Below are 23,081 nucleotides of genomic sequence, written 5' to 3' on the forward strand. Positions count from 1 at the left end.
GGTTGTTTTTTTTGTTTGGCTGACTTCAAGCGAGCCACTTAAATCAGAACTTTAAAAGTTAATGCTAATATTAGGCAACAGTTTACTTATGCTTCAATAAACATAAAAAACTTGTAACTTCCATTTTTAGCACCTAGTGAGTATATATTTATTACCATAGGAGTCAGTAGAGCCAAAGAGCAAAAAAATAGTAGTAGATTGATAGTGTAATTCACAAGGGTGTCCCCTCAAGGCAGGATTTGTAGATACAAACACAGAACTCGTTTTCACGAACTTGCACAGCTGTGTATGCATTTTGTGGCTAAATGAAGAAACGCAACGTGTGGGAATTTCAGACTACTACATGCCAACACAAGGAATGTAGAACTTGTCAGTGATGTGGAGGGCTCTGTCTGCCTGGGATGGGATTTGCCTTGGAAGAGCCAAGCCTATGCAGGACTCACCGCAGACATGGTGAACTTAAATGGCTGGATTAAATACAAACCAAAGCTGAACTGCAAAATTGTAATCCTATCTCACCCTTCTCTCCTACTCAAACCTGTCTAGTCTTAGGAGTAGCTAATCCCACCAGGTGTCTTTTTGTTTGACCATAGGCACCTATAGTTTTCATGAACTTCAACTGCAGCAGGCCAAGCAGTGAGATTCTCTTGAAATAAGACCTACAGCCTTTGTTTTAGTCTTTGGAAGAATACCAATTCCGTGTGTCCTGAAAAGTTTCTAAAGAGGGTTTTGGTGTTAGAATATTATAAGTTCATTCATGTGTGCAAAAATTATTCTGCTTGGGGCCAGACCCCAAAACAATGGAAATGATAGAATCTCAGTAATAATCAGAGCTTTGAGGTCAGAGTTTGAACATTATCAGTACGCTTAAACCACTAAGCACAGTCATGCAGGCATAAGATAAGCATAAATTAATCATGTTGCAGAACTGAGGGAAACAAATAATGATGTGCATTCATGCAGTGAAGGACTGCAGTACCTCCAGAAGGACAAGGTTAAGAACTAGTATGAATTTTGCTTTGTATTACTTCCTGAATGTTAAATGATTAACCTTTAGCAGAGACTCATGAGGTGGCTCTGGTGGCACATGCAACACTGCATTCAAAGCTTGGAAGTCTTCATGGCCTTACATGTGAAGTTTCTGCTCAGGCATAAAGGTTTTTTTCCTAAGTATTAGTAGCAAAAATTTTGACATGTTTCTCCCACATCTCTTTTCCTGGTGCAAACATTTGTGGAAAGAGAGCTTTTAGAATAAGGATAGGTATGTATGTGTTGGGGTGTAGTGGTTTTGGCGGGGACTACTGTGGTTAGCACACATTTGGATCAAACACACCAGCAAAATGCTGAGAGCAATGGATGGGGGCTTTGTGATTCAGCTGCTCCCAAAGCAATCCTGGACCACAGCAGTCTTGGAAGGGAAGCGACACTCCTTCCAGCTGCAGAAATGGCAAGCGCCCTGACTTTTCATGTTGTGCAGTGTTTGTTTTGTTTTTATTTCTGTTTTGTTACTTGAGCGACTCCTGGAAACAGGCTGTCGGGGAGCCAAGCCGTGCCTCCCCCTCCCGGCCGGGCGCTCCCGCAGTGCCCTCTGGTGCCTGCACAGCGCCGGGGCCGCTCCCGCACCCGCAGCATCCACAGAGGAGCCTGAAAATGAAATGCTCGCAGCTGACACGCCACCTCATTCCCGCGAACTGTTTGCCACGTTGTACAGTTCTGATGGGAGCGCTGCCTGAGAAGAACAGAAGGTTCAGCTATCTGGATCCAACTCAAAAGATTTTTTGTTTTCCTCTTTATGTCGTTTCCAGAATGAAGCATCCGGTAAGGACAACTAATGCAGACACAGCCCACCCATGTTACTTAGGGCTGTGGCCACGTGGGCCTGGCAGTACTCTGGGAGGCAGTTAAGCATACCCATTAATTACACAGCAAATTTAACCAGATCAACAAATGAAAGCAGGAAGCGAGAAGTCACTCAAGCAAGCTGGAACGGAGTGCCAAGAGTCGTGTCCCAAGGTTCCTTAGCCCCAAAACCTGGACAGTGACATCTTCCTACAGATGGCAGACATTACCTGACCTCTCAGCAGTTACAGCTTCCCTTCTCCAGAATGAGGCACCTCACCAGCCCAACGAAGCAGAGCTGCATTTGAAAACCAGGCTTGAAATCCCTTCTTACAGACAAGAGTTTTAACTACAACTCCAGAGCATTGTACTCATATACTTTTTCTCTGGTTCCACTGCAAAGTGGCAAAGCTTCCAAAGGGGAGACCTGGGAGACCTCTTGCACGTATCTCCCTGAGCCCAGCAGCTGGACATTCACAGGATGTAACAGATAAAGTTTGGACAGTGATGATTCACATCATATTGTTTTTTGATGGCTGCTTCTAGTCCTAGATTATGAGGGCTTTCAATTTTTTTTTTTTTAACCCTTTTTCTCCTGCTGTGGATATGTGTTGAGAGTGCTGACAAGGAGAACAAGAGGCTTGGTAAGCTAGAGGGAGAGGGCCTAAGGTATAAACAAAATAATTAAAACACTGGACACTGATACCAGAGCAATAAAGAGAAGATCTATTAGCAAAATCAAAAACGACCAAAAAAAGAGAGAGACCAAGGAAATTTATTTACTTTTTATCTATGAACAGTATGACATATAATTATAGACAAGTTTTGATACACAGGAAAACCCTTTTGTCAACCATTTTTTTTGCTAAATGAAACAGCACAATAATCTTTACACATTCGTATTTTGTTTTTTCTTTTTTCTCTTTACAATACACAGCTTTCTTGGGTTGAAGCAAACTGCAGGACACATTGAGTACTGGTATATTACAGCTACTTACATCATTTAAGAACAGCAAATGGAGAAAAATAAGTTATTTAAATATTGATTTCATATACAGAAAGTGCAACTTTGTTAGTTGTTACATAACTTGCTCGACAGTTTTGATTCCCCACAGGGTGTCAATTAATGTTAAAAGTATCTTGGACCAAAAGTATTATTTATTCTAAAAATAATACAGTACAATTGCACAGCTGTGACTTGGTGAATCAACCACTATTGCTGCTCTTAGAGATGATGACCTGTTTGAATAATGCAAGGTTTAATACTCCCAATTTGCATCCAAAGCCAGGCTCACATGAGAGCACAGGAAACTACAGGCGTCATTGCCACCTGGGTAGCAACAGTGGGTTATTGATCAAAGCTTATGGTTGTAATGGCATTTGGTAACATTTTGGGCTTGCTGCTTCTATTGTTAAATAGCTGTTTGAGTTACTAAGATATAATGGATAGATACTTAACGTTGTTAGCCTGAGCAGAGCAGAGAGGATTCCAGCAGCAGGTTTCTTGTGCTTCCCAAGAGTTAATGAGCAAACTTTTACATAGAGCACTGAATGGCTGCAGGAAGATGCAAGAGGTTATGTCTCTCATACCACACCACCTCACCTGCTTGAGGAATGCCATAGGTCACTAAAACCACAGCGGGGAAGCTCAAACACCAAGAAGCTTAAGGCTTTTTTTTTTAAGATTAAAACATAAACTAGAACTGTAATTCAAGGAAGACCCCAAAGCAGAGTCTTTAAAACAAAACAAAACAATTATTAAAACTCAGAAAACTCAAACTGCTCACTCTAGTCCTGATGCGTGTGATTTGGTTTCCCTGGGTCCCATAATCCTTTAGAAAGTATGGATTTACAAGGAGAGTTTGGCACACAGGTTCAGCTTATTCCCATAATTCTCCTTCGGTTATTAAGAGTGGGAAAAGTAATGATGGGAAAGCATTATTATACGACTTGCCTTCCTTGCAACAAAAGGAAATTTGTTTCTTTTTTTGTTGCCTATAGCCAGCTTGGACTTTTCCCCTTGCTCCAATATAGCTGCTGTCTAGCTAATTCTACTCTCTTCTGGTCCCTGCCAGCAATCCCAGGAAGTCTCCATACTCTTCCCATCTCCCGCTTACTGATAGTTGCCATGTAAGCCTCAGAGAGGAACAACAGACAAGTCATCATTATTAAAAAAAAAAATTAAATTTTTTTTCCCCCTCAGAATCGTAGAATATTCTGCATCAGAAGGGTCCCATCAGGATCATAGAGTCCAACTCCTGGCCCTGCACAGTACACCACAAGAATCACACCATGTCCCTGAAAGTGTTGTTTAAACACTTCTTGAACTCTGTCAGGCTTGGTGCCGTGACCACTTCCCTGGGGAGGCTGTTCCAGTGCCCAGCCATCCTCTGGGTGAAAAACCTTTTTCTAATACTGAACCTAAACCTCCCATTCATGCTGTTTTCTTGAATCCTGTCACTGATCAGGAGACTGAAGACATCAGTGCCTGCCACTCCTCTTTCCCTTGTGAGAATTTTAAAGACCACACGGAGGTCTCCCCTCAGCCTTCTCTTCTCCAGGCTGAACAGACCAAGTAACTTCAGCTGCTCAACATAAGCTTCCTCTCCAGACCCTTCACCATCCTTGTGGCCCTCCTTTGGATGCTCTCTAATAGTTTAATGTCTTTTTTATACTGTGTAGCCCCAAACTTCACACAGCACTCAAGGTGAGGTCACACCAGATTTTCACCAGCTGTACAAAACACATCTGCTGTTTTCTGGTGCTGTCATATTAGAACATCCTCACAACAAAGAGAACATCACAGAGCTTCAATTGAGAGCAACTTCAAATTACATCAGTGAAATAGTTACTTTCATATGTTGGTGTGAAATAGTTACTTTTATATGTTGGTGTGAAATACGAAATGAGGGGAATAAACTTAATACCTATCCGTTCTACTAGGAGCCAAATCAGTTATTATCTGTAGTAAAATGTACATTCATCTGACTTAAAACATAACCATGAAAGGATCAGATATAGTAAGGAATCCTGGAGTAACCCTAATTTTTCATTCATCAGTCTGAGAGCATTTGATGAGAAGTCACTAGCTCAATATGAGGCTGGGATAACTGAGATACCAAATAGCAAAGCCCCTTGTCTGGTTTTGTCTAGTAAATTGACATCAGAACTGATATTGGAAATAGTCACACATCCTGGCCTGTTCCCAGGTTTCTACACAGGGCATCTCCCTTTACCTGCCAGCATAAGCTTGCTCTTTCATGGAGCATTTGTACTACAAGAAGCTGAACGACACACTATATATAGACCCCAAAGAATAAGCTGGTTATATGCTATTCATGATAATCTGCATTTGGTATATAAAATGTGTACCCCATATAGAAAAATAAAATCTGTCATTAGCCACATATATGACTGGAATGTTTCACATGGATTTAGGCAGAAAAATATCATCACATCATGGAAAAATCGTTCACCACATTTGCCAGAACAATGCGCTCTTTCAGTGAGGGGTAACATTAACACAGTCATGATGATATCAACTGTTCTAAAAATCACAGTGTTATTCATGAGACAATATAGATTTTTTTTGTCCATGCAATGGAATTATGGGGTCTGATGATTTTTATGGGACACAATCTGCTGTGTTGATGCAAGTGACTTTTCATTTGCAGAAACCCACTGCTTGGAATCAATATGGTCAGGATACCAAGTCAAAGCTGCAGCATAATGATTGACAATATAACAGTACACATAATATGATTAAAATAAAAAGCAGTTACATATATACAAGGCAGTATATCTTGGAACAGTTTAGTAACAACAGTAAATGCAGACTGTAGTGAACAAGAAGTTAACCTGACAACTGAAACCTAGCATAACCCTGCATTCGTAAAAGCATCTCTGCAACACAGAAGGTGTTATGATGGGGCATTTTATAGAAGCTACTTCAGCTGGTAATCACCCTAAGTACAACTTAAGGGTGACAGGTTGAAACAAGGCTTGGGAAATGTGAATACAGGTGAGTGAACACCAGGTAACTGCTTAAAAGCTTATTTTAAGGCGAATAAAAAGCTGATTGCTAGAAAGCAGTTATAGAAATGACCTCAGCTCTGTACAAATAAAAGGAAGCTTTCTGACTCTCCATGGGTTAGTTGCATTGGAGTGACAGAGATGGACCACACTGAAAACTAAATCCAGTCCATTAACTTTGGCCTAGCTAAAGGCTGTGTGGCATATTATGACCTACACCAAGCAACAGCAAAAATGACCAGGGAGGGCTTTGTGTTTAGTTCTAGACTAAAATAAACAAAAGGTATTTGCTAAACATCTTCTACTGGAATTTGTGCCTTGGCTTGTACCTGGTCTTTCAGACTCATTTCAGGTACCTGGAACTTAGATATATAAAAGACCTGTTACTAGTATCACTATCACAAACTTGAGGAAAATGTGCAAGGGTTCTGTGAAGCAGTCTGATTCTCAGGCCAACCCTGTGCATTTTATGAAACAAGAATACTTTAGATGGGAGTGAGGGGGGAAGGAAGTACCATCTATGTTACCTGGTGGTTGCTTCTCTTCTTTTAGTTGCAAAAGACTTTCATATCCTTTGAAGAAGATATCTGCCTGTCCTTGGGAGCCACTTCCTTGATCCCTTTAGCTATGTGAAGTAATTAGAGCAATACTGGTGCAGGAAGAAGCAGTGGATTCTCAACCAAGCAATGTCACACTATGGAGTATGTTAAATTGCCTCTGGATCAAGAGGTTTGAAGAGTCTTGCCGCTGCCAGGAGCTTGCTTACGTGCCTTTCCTCTGTGATGCCAGCTTTTTGAAGGCAAGTTTGTGACAGAGAAGGCACTTTGCTCAGTGTGTTGAACCCTGCTTCTGTGAGCAGGCTGGAATACATAGGCAGACCAATGGAAATAAGCCAGTCAGATACAGAGGTGATGAGTCCTGGGGATACAGGTTTACGGCAAATTTCAGTGAGTCCTCCACTTGGAATCTGGGGAGTAAAAAAAAGAAAGAAAAGAGAACCCTTAATGTTAAACATATCTTCTTGTTTTACAGCAAGGGTTTTTTTGACTCTTCCAAACTGGTGTGATTTCATGGCAGATGTTTCAACTTCTCTCATGTCACATTTGTCAGTATGAGAGCAGCGTGGACTGAAAGGCTAAGATCACTTGGCACAGAAGCAACAATTTTGGCAATATAGACACAGTGGGCAGTATCCAGCTGCTTGCTTGGGTGACTGTCATGTGCCATTCTGAATTAGTCTGAGATCAGTGAAAAATAACCAGCAACAACACCTTTCAGAGTGATCCATTTAATTTCTCAGTAAGGCAAGTGAATACCAATTTTGTCTATTACCTCCTCAAACAGACCAAGTTCTCTGAGAAAAAGCCATAGAAGTTTCTGGCTGTTTTCCCCTCCTGCTTTTGCTAAGGAGGAGGGGAACTAGTACAGTTTAAGAAATGAAAAAGGAGTGTAAAACCTTCCAGATTTCAATGCAGAAGCATTTAATACCTGCCACTCTTAGTAAGCAAGTCTCTGTTACCACTTCTTGCAGTCCGCTTAGACTTCTAAGACTATTATTCAATCAAGAGAGGGCTATCCACTCTTCTTTCAACTACTAACTATCCTCCTTTAGGACAGGGGGAGCTCCATCCTGCCCTTGCAGTACCTCTACCTATGTTGTACCTGCTTGATGAATATAGGGAGCACTTTTGTACCAGGACTTCACAAGAATCTCCCTTTACTACTAGTCAGTCCTTTTAAAAGTCTGCTCATAAATAAGAAAATTTGGTTTACAGAAATACTCACTGCCATGCGATGCTGTTTCCTCAGCTGCTTTACCCGGATTTGGTCCAGGTTTGTGGCAACATCCTTTTCAGGCTGCTCTAAGTCTTCAGAGTACCTCTGTACCAAAGCCTCAGGAATGCCACAGCGCCCATGCTGAATGTTGCCAGCCAGACACAAAGGAGAGAGGCCAGATTAAACAAGTGTATCAATAGAGACCAATCAATGCAACATAAAGAAGTGCAGGGTGGCAGCGAGAAGGAGCTTTCCTCGAGGTTCCATGAAAACTGAAAAAGCAATCCCTTGGGGAAGGACTGGACCTCAGGACTCCTTCCTTACCTGTCCCCCTTGCCCCCACAAAAAAGGATGTCTTATTGATGCTATCAATTCAGAGTTTCTTGGAAACATAAAACCTAATCATTATTTCCTTTTACAGCTCTACTTCCCCACATTAGCAAAGAAAGAGTAATTTCCACGCCCAGTGCCACCAAGGCACCTGTAACCTGAAAAGATGAAGGTTCAGAATAAGTCTAGGATTTCTTAGTCCCCCACAACAGAAGAGTTACTACTCTGACAGCAGAGTTAGAGAATATCTAATGTCTCAATGATTTTTGGTTTATCTAGGATAGTTACTCACAAAAGAAATGATATACAATAAATGAAAGACTATCCCTCGGAATGGTAGCAGAATGAAACCATTAAATTGGTTACCACTTACCTTGTCTGAGTATGGTTCTTCAGTAAGATCAATGTCTTCAGACTGCAACTTGTTTTCTATCACCATTTCCAGATCCATTACCCTGCTACAAGAGACTTTCCTCGCTGAAGCAGGACCTAGCTTTATCACATGCTGTTGAACACTAGCAGTCTCTGGGAGCTCTGACAGCCAGGGTGGCAGTGGGCTAGGAGGGGTACTGGGCTCCTGTTCAGAAGGTGTCCTATTGACAGGTGCTCCATGACAATCAATGGGAGTGGATGAGTTGGCCTTTTTTACCGGCAAACATGGTGCTTCTAGACTTGAGTGACTCCCACTTGTCATGGGAGGATGGTGTAATCCATTAGAAAGGCGTTCTCGGCATTTTTTGGCAGGGACGGGTGGCGGTTGAGAAAGATTTTTTGGTTGCATTCTTGCCTCATTTGTGCCTTTTTGCTCAGCTTCTAGACCTCCTTTGAGGACTGGAGCATAATCAGCCCGTGCAAGATCATGAAAGCCTTTACTTTGTATTTCCAGAGGCATTCTTGTATTTCCAGGGGCATGATGCATCATTGAGGCAGGCTGAGTTTCACAGTTTTTCACGGGGAATGGAGCAGGCTTTCCACCTGCAGTCTCCACTACAGGGCAGTCCAACTCCTTAGCTCTTCCCTTCTGAGAACTAGCAGCTCCTTTACCCTGCTTAACCATGAAGTCATCTACCCTACAGCTGCCTCCATGAGAGTGAGATGGCAGGGCAGAGCCAGTTGCCTTTTTTGCTATATCCAGTGAATCCTGAGGAAAAGAACCTATTTGCTTGCTACTGTCCTGTAGGTTAGTATTGGATTCTCCCTGCAGATCATCCAGTGAGTGAGATCTTGGCCATGTATCTACATCCTGGGGGCCATCCAGAGCTTCATAGCTCCGACAGATGGTGACTGGTAAACTTCTGCGGTTCTTCTTCAGACCCGTAATGGCTGGAGGTTGGACAGAGCTCTTCAGAGCACGATGTGCACAACTCAACCGGCTTTCTTTTTCCCCTTGTTGTAAAGTTTCTATTGACTTGGTCAGTGGAAGTGTGGGATAATTTGATAGCTGGTTTCTGCTGAAATCCTTAAAGCTATGCTCACTGGCTGATTTTGAGGGCAGAAGACAGGTTCTTCGAGTTTTACCTAAAAACGAATAAATTCACCATTAAAAAAACCCAAACCAAACCTGCAGCATAAACAAAAGATCACTTCCAAATACTTTGGAAACAAAGTGATTTATTCTCTTTTTGTTAACGCTAGAACAAGAACTCAGTGCCATTTTAAGCATATGAATTTGTGAACTTCAGCTTTATTGTGAAAAACTGGTAAATATGACCATATAAGTAAAATACATCCCAAATATCTAATATCCTTCCTATCCTCCAATTTGTAGATATTTGAGGTTTAGCTCATATAAACCTTTCTTCAGTGCAGAAATATCCTACAGCTAGAACTATACAAATTGTATGACTTGGTTTGACAGGCCCCTTGAAATAACTCGAAAGACCTACAATTTTTTTCTTTTCTAATTTGTTTAGTGTATCAATAATAATGTTCACCTTCTAATGACATTTACTAAACAGGATCTTTTTAAAGACCTTGTTTACTAACTTTTAATTGTATGTCAATAGTGTTATTTCATCTTTTAAATGAGCATTGGCATTGACAGAACAGAAAGCAAGAAAGTGCAGGAAGATTGGGTTTGCACCAGCCCCTTTGTAAAGCTACATTTAAGGATGGCAAAGTTTTATAGAAAAAGATCTTATGAGATGGAGAAATGCTTCAAAAGGGAGTTTCAATTGTGACTAATCTTAGTGTTAGTCTCATTCACACTGTGTTATCAAAGTGTAAGGTCTTAAGAGATTTGGTGTTTTACTTAAGACAAGATGTCAATATGAGCCACATGTTCTTCGTAAGCTTTATTTTATATTTTTATGAGATATGCACCACTGATTTTAAACAGTGAGGTCCAGAAACATTGCTTGATAGAAAAATTCTGATCACAGGGGCTGCAGCTACAAAGTATTCATTACTCTAAATACAAGGTCATTTCTCGAATACTATATAAATTTTTTAACCTTTTTTTTCAACAAGACAAAAGTAAATTTGTTTTAAAGCCAATGACCTCTCAGAATGACAGCACCTCCTGGACAGTTACTGTTTTCAGGGTGACTGGGATATTTTTCCTCATGCACAGTAAGCTTTCTAAAATCAGGATAGATAGGTAGATAGATAGATAGATAGATAGATAGATAGATAGATAGATAGATAGATAGATAAACAGACAGACAAAGAAAGCTTGATTCCATTTTCCAATGTGAAAGAAAAAAACCTAACAGCCAAAGCCTTAAACCAAAAAATTTGGCTAAATAACAGCTAAAGTTTCTAATAATAGGCAATCCACAGCTGCCAATTAAAGGACCCAATCCTTTCAGAATGCTGAGAGGTTTTGCTAGCTACATCAGAACTAAAGTAATCTGGTGTACTTTTAAGTGATAGATGCTTCCTTCTCATGCAGCTTGCCTTCAGAGCTTTATCCTGAAAGCAGTTCAGTGCTTGGCTTTTGAATAATATACACTGCTTGCCTTGCATATGAAAGAAAGAACCTGTTTAACCTAAAAAAAGAAATAGCCTGCTTTCTTTAGTATCTTACTCTGAGTTTGAAAAACAAAAGTATCCAGAAAACTAGCCAAGAAAATGGAGGTTACATTTAAGAAGAAATAAGGAAAACACTCCTTCCCCTCACCATCAAAAAAGGTTACTGTACGTAAAATCAAGGTGTGCCTACCAGGATGAATGTGAGCACACAGGAACTGCTTGTTCCAAAGCTGTATGGTACGCAGTTCTACCCAAGCTAAGTATTACCATTTCCACAAAACACTAATAGAAACACATCCCACACTGAAGTTGGCTCCCTTGCTACTACCTTGAGTTCAGGTAGCTCAGAACTAGCAGAAAGACCTTTCCGTCTACACCTTTCCATGGAGCTTGGCCACTGTCTTCTAAAAATAACTTGCAAGCACATTAAAAAGACATGTGTAAGAAATGTTACATTCATTTTTAAGTGCCTTCAGGCACTAATGTCAATATGTAATGAGCATGAAAAGGAGTGTTCTCCTTCCATTATTCATATTTGCCAACACATGTCTGACTTGTGCAGTAAGTCACACTATTGTCTGGGGCTTGCTGTCAAAGCTCACATAACAATGCATGTACCTTCTTTTCAATCTGAAGTATTAATTAGGGGTTACACTGGTTTAAAGAAAGCCCCCTCAGGAATTTTGTCAGGGAAAGAAAAGTTGTGAGAAATGCTACTATGTGCAATATAAGCTCTTACTGAAGCCGTAAGGGTATCTAGTAAGCAGCAGTTCATTTCTTCAAAAACCGGGTATGTCTGTGTAAAGGCCTGGGAATGGAAAAAAGAAGAAAAGGGGAACAGGAAAAGGAAGAAGAAAAAAACCAAGAAAAAGGAGAAAAGCAAAATTTTGTGAAAGTAAAATCAAATCTTTAGTTCATTCTACCCCTGTTATGCATAAAAATACAAATGTGCGAATGGGAAGCAGTTCAAAACATTTTGTCTATAACATATATAACCAAACATGCAATTGCTTTGTACAAAGGACAGTGTTTGAGAATGTACTTCTCTTATGTAGACTTAAGAGCAGCATGAGGAGGGCAGCCATGATTTCTCTTCCCATCTATTCCTTCCCTCCTCCTTACTGCCAGGTATAACTTCATCATGCTTCTGAGAAATTAAGAAAAGAGGTAGTATTTCCTGAAAACAGACCTTTAAATGTATTTTTGTTTTCATAAAGTGGAGAGTTATATAATGTCCACAAATGTAACATTCTCTACCTTAGTTAAAAAAGAAACAACCTCTAAGAGTTAAAGAGTATAGCTATGAAGGTTTAAAATGTCTTTTAATGTTACGATTTTTGATAATAACTCAGTCTTATGAATCCCCCCTACAGTTAATCAGTCTAATGCCTTTCATAGTGCTGTCAACTGCAGCAGTACCTCTGATTTAAATGTGTGCAGAAGGACACAGGTGACTGGATAAAAATGAAGATTACAAATGTGGAACTCACAAAATGAATGAAAAGTTTGCAGTATTTCCATGTTCAGTTCAACTCCTCTTTTTAATGTTATGTTGCAGTTTTTGCTAGACAAAGCACTGTCTACCTCTCATGTTGCTTCTTGTTAATAGATCACAAAGATGGAACTTTTAAATTCTTTGTCACCATCTGCCTCAGAAGAAAGCAGTCTACCTTGCAGAATATTTCTAGAGGTACCACAGCAAAAAAAAAATTCAGTGTTTCTTTTAGTACTTTTTTTTCCATATGGAAGATAGTCCTCAGAAATTTAAGTATGCAAAACCAGACACAGAATGCATTTAGTGGCTTGTCCATATCCCAGCATTTTATTAACTTCATTTTGGCACTACTTTCTGTGGCTGTGTTTTGGGTGCATTTCAAACAGCTCTGCTGACACAACAAAGATGATGGCACCTTAGACAATACTAGCCTCATTGCTTTTTCTGTTGATTACAATCCAGTAGAAATGCACATTACACTAGGCAATGTGACCACCTGTTCTGTTGCTTCCTTTTCTGACTAACTAGGACTGAATGCTTAAGTGCTTAGGATGCCTGACTGGCACTGTGAAAATCTGGGTTTCAGTTTCTGAACAAATCAGAGAATACCCTTATCCTGCCTGATAAAGCCATGGTTTTTCTGCTCATTCAACTCTGTGTGTTGCATGTGCAATTTTGATATCTTCATGTCCCCTTAAAGAAGTTATACAGCACAACAACTAAAGATTCAAAGAAGTCAGGCATGACCAGAGACATGAATGACCTACAGGGAATAATTAGGAGGCCTTCTCAGACTAGAAAATAGATGACTTTGGAAGGAGTATGACAGAGATCATACACTGACACTGTTAGGTATGGAGGTCCTAAGGAAGACCAGGGATGTTCATAAAAAGTTGCAGAAAAATGGATGAATGCCAGGAAAGGGTACCCAAATTCTGAAGTCCTTAAATAATTAAATCCCCAAGAGTGTCCTGGCAAGCATCAAATAGGCTTGCTCTGTTGCTATTCTGTTTTGTAGCTGTCTGCTTTTAGCCAGTCCCGTGAAAACCAGATTTCCAAGATGGTTTCCAGATTTATCTGAGACTGTTGATAACATGCACACAAAACAATCCCAATAAGAGCACCACTCTCAGAAGTCTAAGGGACAGCTTGCTTTCTCTGCCCTGTTTCTATATGGACTTATCAACTCATCATGGATGGTTGCTTTCTGTTCTGAGGTTCCTCCTGTCTAACACTGGATAGGTCACAAACTGCATGTTCCTTGCTCTCTGTGAACTGAAATAAAACTACAATGCTGCTTAAGTACTCTGTGGATACCTCAGAGAATACCCACATACATCTGCAGTGAGACCCAGAGAAGTACTTACAAAAGACACATCTCGAGCCCTGCTATAGCATATAGCAAACCATTTTCTAGCCAAAATGTAAGAGTAGCTCTGAAATCTTGAACTGATGCCAAAAGATCTAGTATCAGCCCCAAATGAGACGCTACACTAGTCATCAAAATATTATGCATAATCATTTCCCAGAAAATGTGAAGACCAGTTTCTTCTCAGAATGCATTTCCCCTTTATGAAGTGCTGATCTGCCCATTATGATGTTCGTATCAGATAAATGACTATCCTTATCTTAAAAGATAAGAGAACACAACGTATTTTGAAAACAATATGAATATAAACAACCATGGTCCATGAACTTTGCAAAAAAGGTGAAGCAGATTTCAGATTAACTAGCCTTGACAAAATACCTGAATGAATCCAGTAACAAATGTTCTTTTCATAATGGTTTTCAAAACAAGCACTAAATGCAACTGTGAACAAAAATGATACAGAAATGCAGCAAGCCATACATAGAAAGTAATATAAAAATCATCAGCATTTCACGTTCTAGAAAACTCAGACAGAAATATTAGTTTAAATGTGAGTATCTAAGCAGACAGGCAAGGCCAATTGCTTTCTAAAAGGTTTTACTACATTGTTAAAATAAGGAAAATATACAGGCAGCACTTTAACTTCAGTGTTACAGCTATCATTATGATGGCACTTAAGAGATAAAAATGAAAGAAAATTGTCACATATGCTATATATTTAGCTATGATTCTATTCCAGTATGCCTAATGGATGTGGATTCATGTTCAAGAAAAATAATGCCCTGCTTTCTGGAATTTACTATATAGTTGATTTCAGGCATTCAGCTTCAAAGCAAATTGCAATTTTCTTCAATAAATGGTTATTTTTGGGTGTCAGACTGAGAGAAAATGCACATACTCTGAGAAAGATCTTTAGCTCATATTTTAAATTGGAAAACCGGACACTATAAAGTGTATACAGTATCTATCTATTCTGTTCTTGGTTTCCTATTTATGCTGGATGTTAGTGATAAAACCAATCAGTCTGAGGCAAAGCCATGGCTCAAATGCTTGGAGTGATAATGCCAAACTCACACCAGCATCTTCTCTTTTAATATTTCATCCCTAATGACAAGTTTAGACCATTCCTCAGGTAAAGCATGCTCAGTCAGCATGATAACCTGTTTCTTCAGAACACAGACAAAAAATCTCTATTATCGTCTGCCTTGGTAATTTTTCAGTGCATCACCTTTTACTGATGCAGGATAAGGCAAAGGGAACTGATATTATTAGCTGGGGTTTCTTTAGTTTATTTCCCTGCCAACTTCTCAATTAATTTAATTTTCTAGTGTTCATACACTAAAAAGTCCTAAATCTTTGCAGTTGGGTTCTGATCAGAGAATGCAACATGCAGCCCAAGCAAACACAAAAATATGGCTTAAAACAGAGGACATTTTTTCTTAACAAGAGAAATCCTCCTAATCTCAGTAGAGTTGATAGACTTCTCCTTTAGTGGTCCCTTAAACATGGGCTACCAGTGTGCAAGCAGTGCATGCCTCATGAGGCATGGTGGCATGAGAGTATGATTGGGAGTGGGGAAGGCAGGGAATGGTAGTGAGAGCCTTAGGATCACAAAGGAAAGACTATTGGTGAAATGTGATCTGTTTCCTATCAATGCAAATAAATTAGAAACAGTAGCAATGAAAACCAATGGCTCAAGTCAAGAGGAAAAGAGTCAGAGCAAAGCAGAAAGTCAAGTAACTTGTGTTAGCTAGGAATAGGAGAAGTATATGAAATTATCTACTGAAAAAGAAAGACTCCAGGAATTTTAAGGCTCAGTGCTGTCACCATTACCATTCTCCAGGTTTTCACTGCTTTCATAGCAGCCAGAATCCCGAGGAGAGCATCCGGTTAGGCCCTGGCCTTCAATGAGAAGTTTCTCCTGAGATCCTGACTGGTCGCTGTTACCTAGAGGATGTGAGAATACAGTGAAAAATAGGCAAACAGAAAATGTGACTGAACTTCTCAACCTTCCATTTCAAACACTATTATCTTGTGTGTCCAGAGAAGGGCAATAGAGCTGGTGAAAGGTCTGGAGCACAAGTCTTATGAGTGGCAGAGGGGGCTGGGGTTGTCTAGCCTGGAGAAAAGGAGGCTCAGGGTGACCTTAATGCCCTTTACAAGTACCTGAAAGGAGGTTGTAGCCAGGTAGAGAGGTTGGTCTCTTGTCCTAAGTAACAAGTGATGGGAAGAGGAAGCCGCCTCAAGTTGTGCCACGGGAGGTTTGGCTCGTGAATTACAAAAAATTTCTTCACTGAAAAGGTGGCAAGGCACTAGAAAAGGTTGCCCAGGGCAGTGGTTGAGTCACCATCATTGGAGATATTTAAAAGATACGTAGATGTGGCACTTAGGGATCTAGTTCAGTGATGGACTTGACTGGTCTCAATGATCCTAAAGGTCTTTACCAACCTAAGTGATTCTGTGATCTTTCCTGTAGTATTAACTACATCAGACCACTGTTTTATAAAAGAGTGAGCGTTATGAAAAGCCATCACAAATGCTGGAAACATTCATTCTGTTTGGTAAATGATTAAGCAACAGACTCAGCAAGAGTGTGAGGGAGCAACATGGTACATAATGAAAGCAGAATGGAATTCATGTGTGCAACTTACAACCACGGAAATTTATTTAAAATGACAGTGTAAAAGTTCTTTCTTAGACTTAAATAAAACCCCAACACCCTAAACAGAAGAAAAGAGCACTGAAAAGAACCGAGTCAAGTAAAAAGAATAAAATCCTAACTCAGAAATACCTTGAAAAGACCTGGAGAAGGATTAGGAATGGGTCTGGCACATTAAATACTGTCCTGCAACAAAGGGTGAAGGGACACAGAAGAGACTAGTGGTATCAATTCCTTCCTTCCTTCCTTGGTCTATGCAAAAAGCCAGCACTCAAGTGTGGTCCACCCAGGCTGCATAGACTGGATTCCAGCAATTTACTCGGAACGTTTTGTCAGAAATCATTTTGTGGAAAGAAGCTAAACCTGGAGCTGAAGATACAGAAAACCAATCTCATGGTGCAAGGATACAGTTTATGCTGTTGTTTTTTTCCCTGCAATGAACTGTCAGAAATGGCTATTCCAATTACTGATCTCAGCAGATGACAAGTAATTATGGGGTGGAACTATGTACTGTTGCCTCTCTCAGGTTCTAGGTGTCTAGTCCTCACTTCTTTCTCCTCCTGATTTGGAGCTGGAATTTGTACTTCCCAACCACTGTATCTTCAAGTTTTCAAACCAAAACTGAAGGACCCTGAAAAAAATTATTTCTTCAGGGAAATGGGTATTCTAAATAGGTCTGCAAATAATAAAGAGAAGGTCATATTGGATGACAAAAAGCTACTCTAATATAAGTGAAAAGAATCTAATTCTGCAACTGTGGTTTAACTGGGCTGCAGAGAAGGGCAAAGAAAGAGTAGATGCCTCTTTGGGAAATGAGCAAGAAAGCCACATGTCAGGGAGAACTGAGGCTACACAGCACTGTCTAAAGATACTAACCACACATAACACTATAATTGAATTAAGCTCTGCCCACTGAAAAAGTGGCTGTTTAAATCGCTGCTTTGGCAGTTTAAGCTAAAACATAGGAATTTGCACAGAAGCAGCTGAGAAAGCCCTCACACAATCCATTCCACTGATTCTGCTTGGTGGATACCAATGTTGTGTTGACACTTGGGATGAAAGGGAAATTCAGTACTGTCTTAAGTTGCTGCAACTAGGCCCTGCTTATTCCTGTGTGGCAAGGACACCATTGAATTCGACTGCCATGGCTTACTCCACTTTTCCGTATCTTTGCAACAACTTGCCTGAGACCACAGTGGGAAAAATTGCACTGCTGCACATTAGATAGGTGGGTCACTGTCTTTCACTCTGCACTTGACTGAGATATTTGCTCCCTTCAAAAATCTCTGTATTATCATATATACCATGTGTACAATCCTGCAATTAACAGTCCAAGAAACATGCACATGCCTGTAAAGTTAATTCACATTACACTTCTCCACAGCCCTCTGGGCTTTGACCTTTCTCCTACCCCTGATAATCTTAACCTCTTCCTCTAGTCTGAAAATTTCTTATTTTCTATTCTCCATGTCTTAGCCTCTTATTTTGAATAGGTTATCTCATGATTTATTCTTGCACATCAATATTCTGAAGCATTATGTGTTGTACACTTGATATTAATTAAGTTGGTTCCAGGGCTTACATAAACAGAAGAATTTCGGCAGAAAAAAAGGAAGTCTTAAGTCACTCCTCAAAAATCTACCATGTTACAGAGGATTACCCTGGAAATAACTGTATCAGGGAGAAAAAAATAAAGGGGGGATCAAAGTCCTGGAACCAGATTCTGCTTTAAGGGGTTCACAAGGTTCTTGGCAGAGCTCTGGTAAAACAGAAAACTTCAAACATCCCACATACTATCATATTCCTGTAGAAGTTCCACTGCTGTGAGGAGAACAGCTCTGTGCTCAGGATCTCGAATGTTGAGTTCATCCAAATCTTCTTCTTCTAAAAGCTTAAAGGTATCCAGATCTTCATAACCATTGAATAGAAAAGTGGGCATGTGCTCCTGCACGAAGGTAAAAAAAAGGGGAAAAAAAGAGAATAGCTGTAAGATAACATATTTATTCAACTTATTTTGTCAATAAAGATATTAGATGAGATTTTTGCAAACAAAAAAAGCAGTAGATAAGTAAATGCAAACCAGTGCACAACACCAAAATTATAGTATTACAGCTTTTAAAGAGACTGCTCAGAGTTTAGGGAAGCAGCTGTGCCAGAACTAGAATGCTGCACAGATTTCTGCATTTGGAATGCACTGTATTAGATGGCCTGGGTATCATGCTATCTGAGCACACAGTACAGCATGGCTCTGTATGAGGCGAGAAATATGAAAGGTGAATGACAGCCACACCAATTTATCCCTAGCACTTCTGAACAGAAATGTGGAAAAAACTGTCCTCTTTAAAAAGAGGGTAACCATTGCTATTTTACTCATTTTGCTTGCCTCTGGAGTGTGTTACCTAGTGGCCATACTGTGCAGCAATGTACAGTCTTTGAGTGCACATGGCTTGCAGCTTGAGGCACTTGATCAAGCCTGACAGGCAGTTCTGCCTGGCCTCAGCTATTTTCACTCTGCAGCTGAGACCTGATTCTGCTAAGTGGTGTCACAATCCTTAGGATTATGAGTTTGGTGTGCAACTTGCAAAACTAACAACTCAAAAGGTGTGGCCCCCTTCCCATAAGCAAAACTGAAGGGTAAACAGAGAGAAAGAGAATTTGGACCTTTAAGTTGATGCGATCCAAGAGATCCTCAACTGACTTAGGCTGGGGTGGTCTGCTTTTCCGACGTCTCCTGGTGGGCCGCTTTGGCTTCTCTTCCTCTTCATTTAACACGTCCACATAGATAAATTTGAAAGTGCCAACTTTGTTGTTCAACAGGCCCATCCAAGTGCCCATGGGTGGTTTGCTGATTATGTCAATGATGTCACCTTTCTGCAAATGGAAGAATCAAGAAAGCCTTTTAAGAATGCCTTCTGATCGATATTGAACCAAACACACACACTTGAATTTCCAGCCTTAGTTCCACAACGCTCTTTAGTTTTCAAAAGGTTCACCACAGCTCTTGCAAAAATGTCTGATTATACTTGTTTTACAAATGGAGAAAAAAGGGAATTAAGTGACATGACTTAGACCACAGAACAAGTCAACAAAAGAACCTGGAATGGATCCCTACTGCCCAGATTCACAAACCTGCTGACAACTCTGTAGAGCACCACTGCTGTATTGTACAAATGTCTCTAAGCTATGCAACTGTTTGAAATTGGTGTAAATAAGAACAAGAGCAGTGTCTATGGGCACAGTCTCACATCAGATCTCCTGAGCAAAGGAGGCCTGTGCAGAAGGAGCCGTGCAGCAATGCTGCTTTTGCTAATGTGCTCCCGACCATAACAAAGAAACAGATGCATGACTGTTTTTGTATGCCTAAGGGATGACCGTACATACATCTGCTTTAAGAGGAATTAGCTGCCCTTTGAATTTTAATGAATGAATGTAAGGAGTCAAATAGTTTGAACTGAATACAGCACAACTAAAAATATTAGAGCTGATCTTCAGAAAAAAAATAAAGTGGGACAACCATTCAGTTAGAAAGAATTTCAAAATTAACTTAAAGTGACTTAAGAGACACTTTGTGCAGGTGCACGCACATTTCTTCCAAGGGTTTTGAAAATTTTTCCACTGAGGATTATTTCATTGTGGCAGACAAAGTATTTTTCCAGTCCTTCAAGCAAAATCTTTGCAAAATGGAAATGAATTCACAGTACGATATTGTTTTTCCTAAAACTAAAGACAAAAGTGCCTTTCCCTGCCTGTGGAGAAACACTAGTACTTACTTATGTTCTATAACATTTCACTATAATTCTATAATTGCTATATACAAAGCAAATCTTAAACGCATAAGACATGATAAAGGGCTTAAAACACACATATAAATTCATTAAATTCATTAAAAGATTGAAAATTCTGTAGTTCTTGCAAAGACCTCTTAATTTAGAGTTTTACCAAAATAAATTGACCCCTTAAAAACAGATATAGCTGGTACCTTGAGCTTCAGAGAATCTGTATCATAAGGACTTGGAGTAAAATCAGTGTGAACCCTGGCTCTTCCACAAAAAGGTCCTCTGTAAGGAAGCTCTTCATCATCACCATCTTCTGATTTCACACTCTCCCTGTTGCTGGTTGAGGAATCTGTTGTGCTCACTGTCTGACCACCTGTGTGAGGGACATAATTTCAGTTCACAAAAAGAAGTCTCTTTGCAAAGAAAATTCAGCAACAGAAACAATACAGAAAATTGGTCTTCATTCCACAAAAATGGTAATAAAAGTTAAAAATCTCAAACGCTGCTATTTTTTATACACACATGAGATGGGACAGTTAGTTAATCTACCCTGCACTCCTGTTTTCCTGAATTCACCTCCTCAAAATTTAACTGAGAAGCCATTTAACTAGTGTCTGATCTACAGTACATCACAGGAGATGTCATCTTTCTGTGAAGTTTTGCTTACAGAAAAAACAGCAGTGTGAGGAAAACAAACTCTGAGTCCTGCATAAGGCTTGCAGAACCTCTCTCATGTTCTGAAATTTGGTAAATAGTGCAGTAAACTCACATCATCTGTGTTCCATTTAAGCTCTGTTTCATGTAGAGAAAATCTTAACCAGAGAGGTTTTAAATACTACTTACTCGTCCTTTAACTACTTAATAAGCGAACCTCAAGGTTTCTCTAAAGGGAGGGTGGGAAGCCCATCAGGAGTGACCAGGAGATTTCTCACTTGGAGTGAGAATTATGATCCTTGCCCAGTAGCAAACAGGATCATTATTATATTACATTTATATATACTATTTATATTATAATAGCAGGACACAGCAAACTCAGCCAGAAAATAGAATTTCACTTTTTTGAGGGCTCTGTAAAAACACAAAGCAAAAAAAAAATCACCAAAGAGCTTATAGTTCTTTATAAAGCCCTAATGACTAACTCATCAGCCTTCCTACTTTTTAACCACTGTTTCTGCTTTGACTTTCTCGGATTCTGCTTACTGTGGAGATCTCTGCTCCCCGAAGCCACAGAAATGGAGCAACACAATTGCAGCTGAACTTACTCATTGAGCTCTGACCGCTTAAGGAACTCCTCAGGCTCTCTACTGAGCCACCGGCTTTCAGCTTGGGTTTGTCCAGGCAGTCACTGTCTGGTGGTGGCGACTGTGGAGAACCTGGCATGACCCCAGGGCTGGACTCCTGAAAGGGATTGAATCATTTCAGTCTGGTAAATGAACACAGGCACTGATGGGAGCTTCTTGTTCACCTCCAAGGAAAAATATTCTGTTTTCCTGCTCTTTACCAGACAGGTTGAAACCTTCTATCAACTTATTTAGCAGTACACAGCTGTGGTAGAAACTCCACTTTTATAGGCAGGACAGTAGTGATGGGAGCAAACAGTCCAGTCTAAAAAAGCTAGCACTGTAAGTAGAAAGAAATACTACACAAATTCCCAATTTGAAGGTTTTCATGACACATGATATTATTTTGCCAGCAGTACTTGCAAAACAGCTAGTGCCAAATTCAGCTTTCTGAATCAGGTTTTTGTACAAAGATGAACACAAACAAATCAGACAAAGCAAGTGAGATGTGCAGCAATGTTTTGTTGGTTTTGTTGGGTTTTTTTGCAGTGAATTGTTGATATCACTGCTCATTTACCCACAAGAAAAAAAATTTGCCAGAAAACACAGCCTGTGCATAGTATACATACTCATAAACATAAATGTATAAATATAAAATGATTTTGCTACATGTGCAATAGGTGAGGGAATTTCTTTTTTTATTCAGTCAAGCATTACAGAAAATCAAAAATGGTCTTTCCTAAATTGAAATTCTGTCAGCCTCTGTGAAGCACAGTTAAAACAAAGCAGCAGATACTTGTGGTCAGCATAGTTTTGCTTGTATTTCTGAATGCACAAAGAGATACCAGCACATAGTTTGAGTCATGATGCCTGAAAGTTAGAATACTCTAAAACGACTATGCCATAAAGTTTGAAAACAAAACAACTATAACTTGTATACAAGAGTTTTTGTGGAGTTGCATGGTCATAAAACTTTTAGATGAATGCTACTACTTGCATGCTGCAGAATCATTAGGAAAAAACTCATCCCAGCGTATGACTTCAGAGGTCAAGTCAATCTCAGAGGGAGATAGAGAGCAGAAGTACCGCTAAATCACTGTAAATCAATTACTCAAAGGATCCTCTTTTTTGTGGCAGACTTTGCAGAGGGGCACTTGTAAATTCAGCCAGACACCAAGGCATCTTCTTATCAAATCATGTTGAAGTATTTTAATTGTAAGATTAAATTAAATATCCACAACTGTAGCACTGCCCCTGGTAATGAATAGGAAAGGCTAATAGTTCTGCAGGAAAGGGATTTTAATGTTGCAAAGAATGGCATAAAACTGGTCACAGTTCTGCCTTTCTCTGCTGCTTCATTCTTCAATTTGGGGTTGTTACTCTGAATGTTACAAACTGCTCTTTTTACAGGCATGAAGGCTTTGCAATAATACCAAAAGGCAGATCTGGCGGGGTGTGACTCCAACCTCCTTTCCATTCCCAATTCTCTATGACTGCAAGCATTCCCTGTGACCCAGAGGCCGGTACGAGCCCAGCTGGGGGCGATGTTAAC

The 23,081-nt window shown here is 39.9% G+C and overlaps 1 protein-coding gene across 5 annotated transcripts in view; it reads right to left on the reverse strand.

Annotated features, from left to right (window-relative positions):
• Positions 1-2,544: 2,544 nt before the first annotated feature.
• Positions 2,545-23,081, reverse strand: part of LOC139669006 (SAM and SH3 domain-containing protein 1-like) — a 566,693-nt gene continuing 546,156 nt past the window's right edge. For all 5 annotated transcript variants that reach the window (XM_071549356.1, XM_071549360.1, XM_071549355.1 and 2 more), the window contains exons 13-20: positions 21,512-21,647; positions 20,453-20,622; positions 19,135-19,344; positions 18,268-18,418; positions 15,648-15,761; positions 8,351-9,495; positions 7,657-7,788; positions 2,545-6,838 (exon numbers count right to left, since the gene is read on the reverse strand). In XM_071549356.1, the coding sequence (XP_071405457.1) occupies positions 6,578-6,838; positions 7,657-7,788; positions 8,351-9,495; positions 15,648-15,761; positions 18,268-18,418; positions 19,135-19,344; positions 20,453-20,622; positions 21,512-21,647 (2,319 nt within the window). In that variant the 3' untranslated portion in view covers positions 2,545-6,577. The remainder of the gene's footprint in view (positions 6,839-7,656; positions 7,789-8,350; positions 9,496-15,647; positions 15,762-18,267; positions 18,419-19,134; positions 19,345-20,452; positions 20,623-21,511; positions 21,648-23,081) is intronic.

This window comes from Pithys albifrons, chromosome 2 (assembly GCF_047495875.1).
Source record: "Pithys albifrons albifrons isolate INPA30051 chromosome 2, PitAlb_v1, whole genome shotgun sequence".
Lineage (NCBI taxonomy): Eukaryota > Metazoa > Chordata > Aves > Passeriformes > Thamnophilidae > Pithys > Pithys albifrons.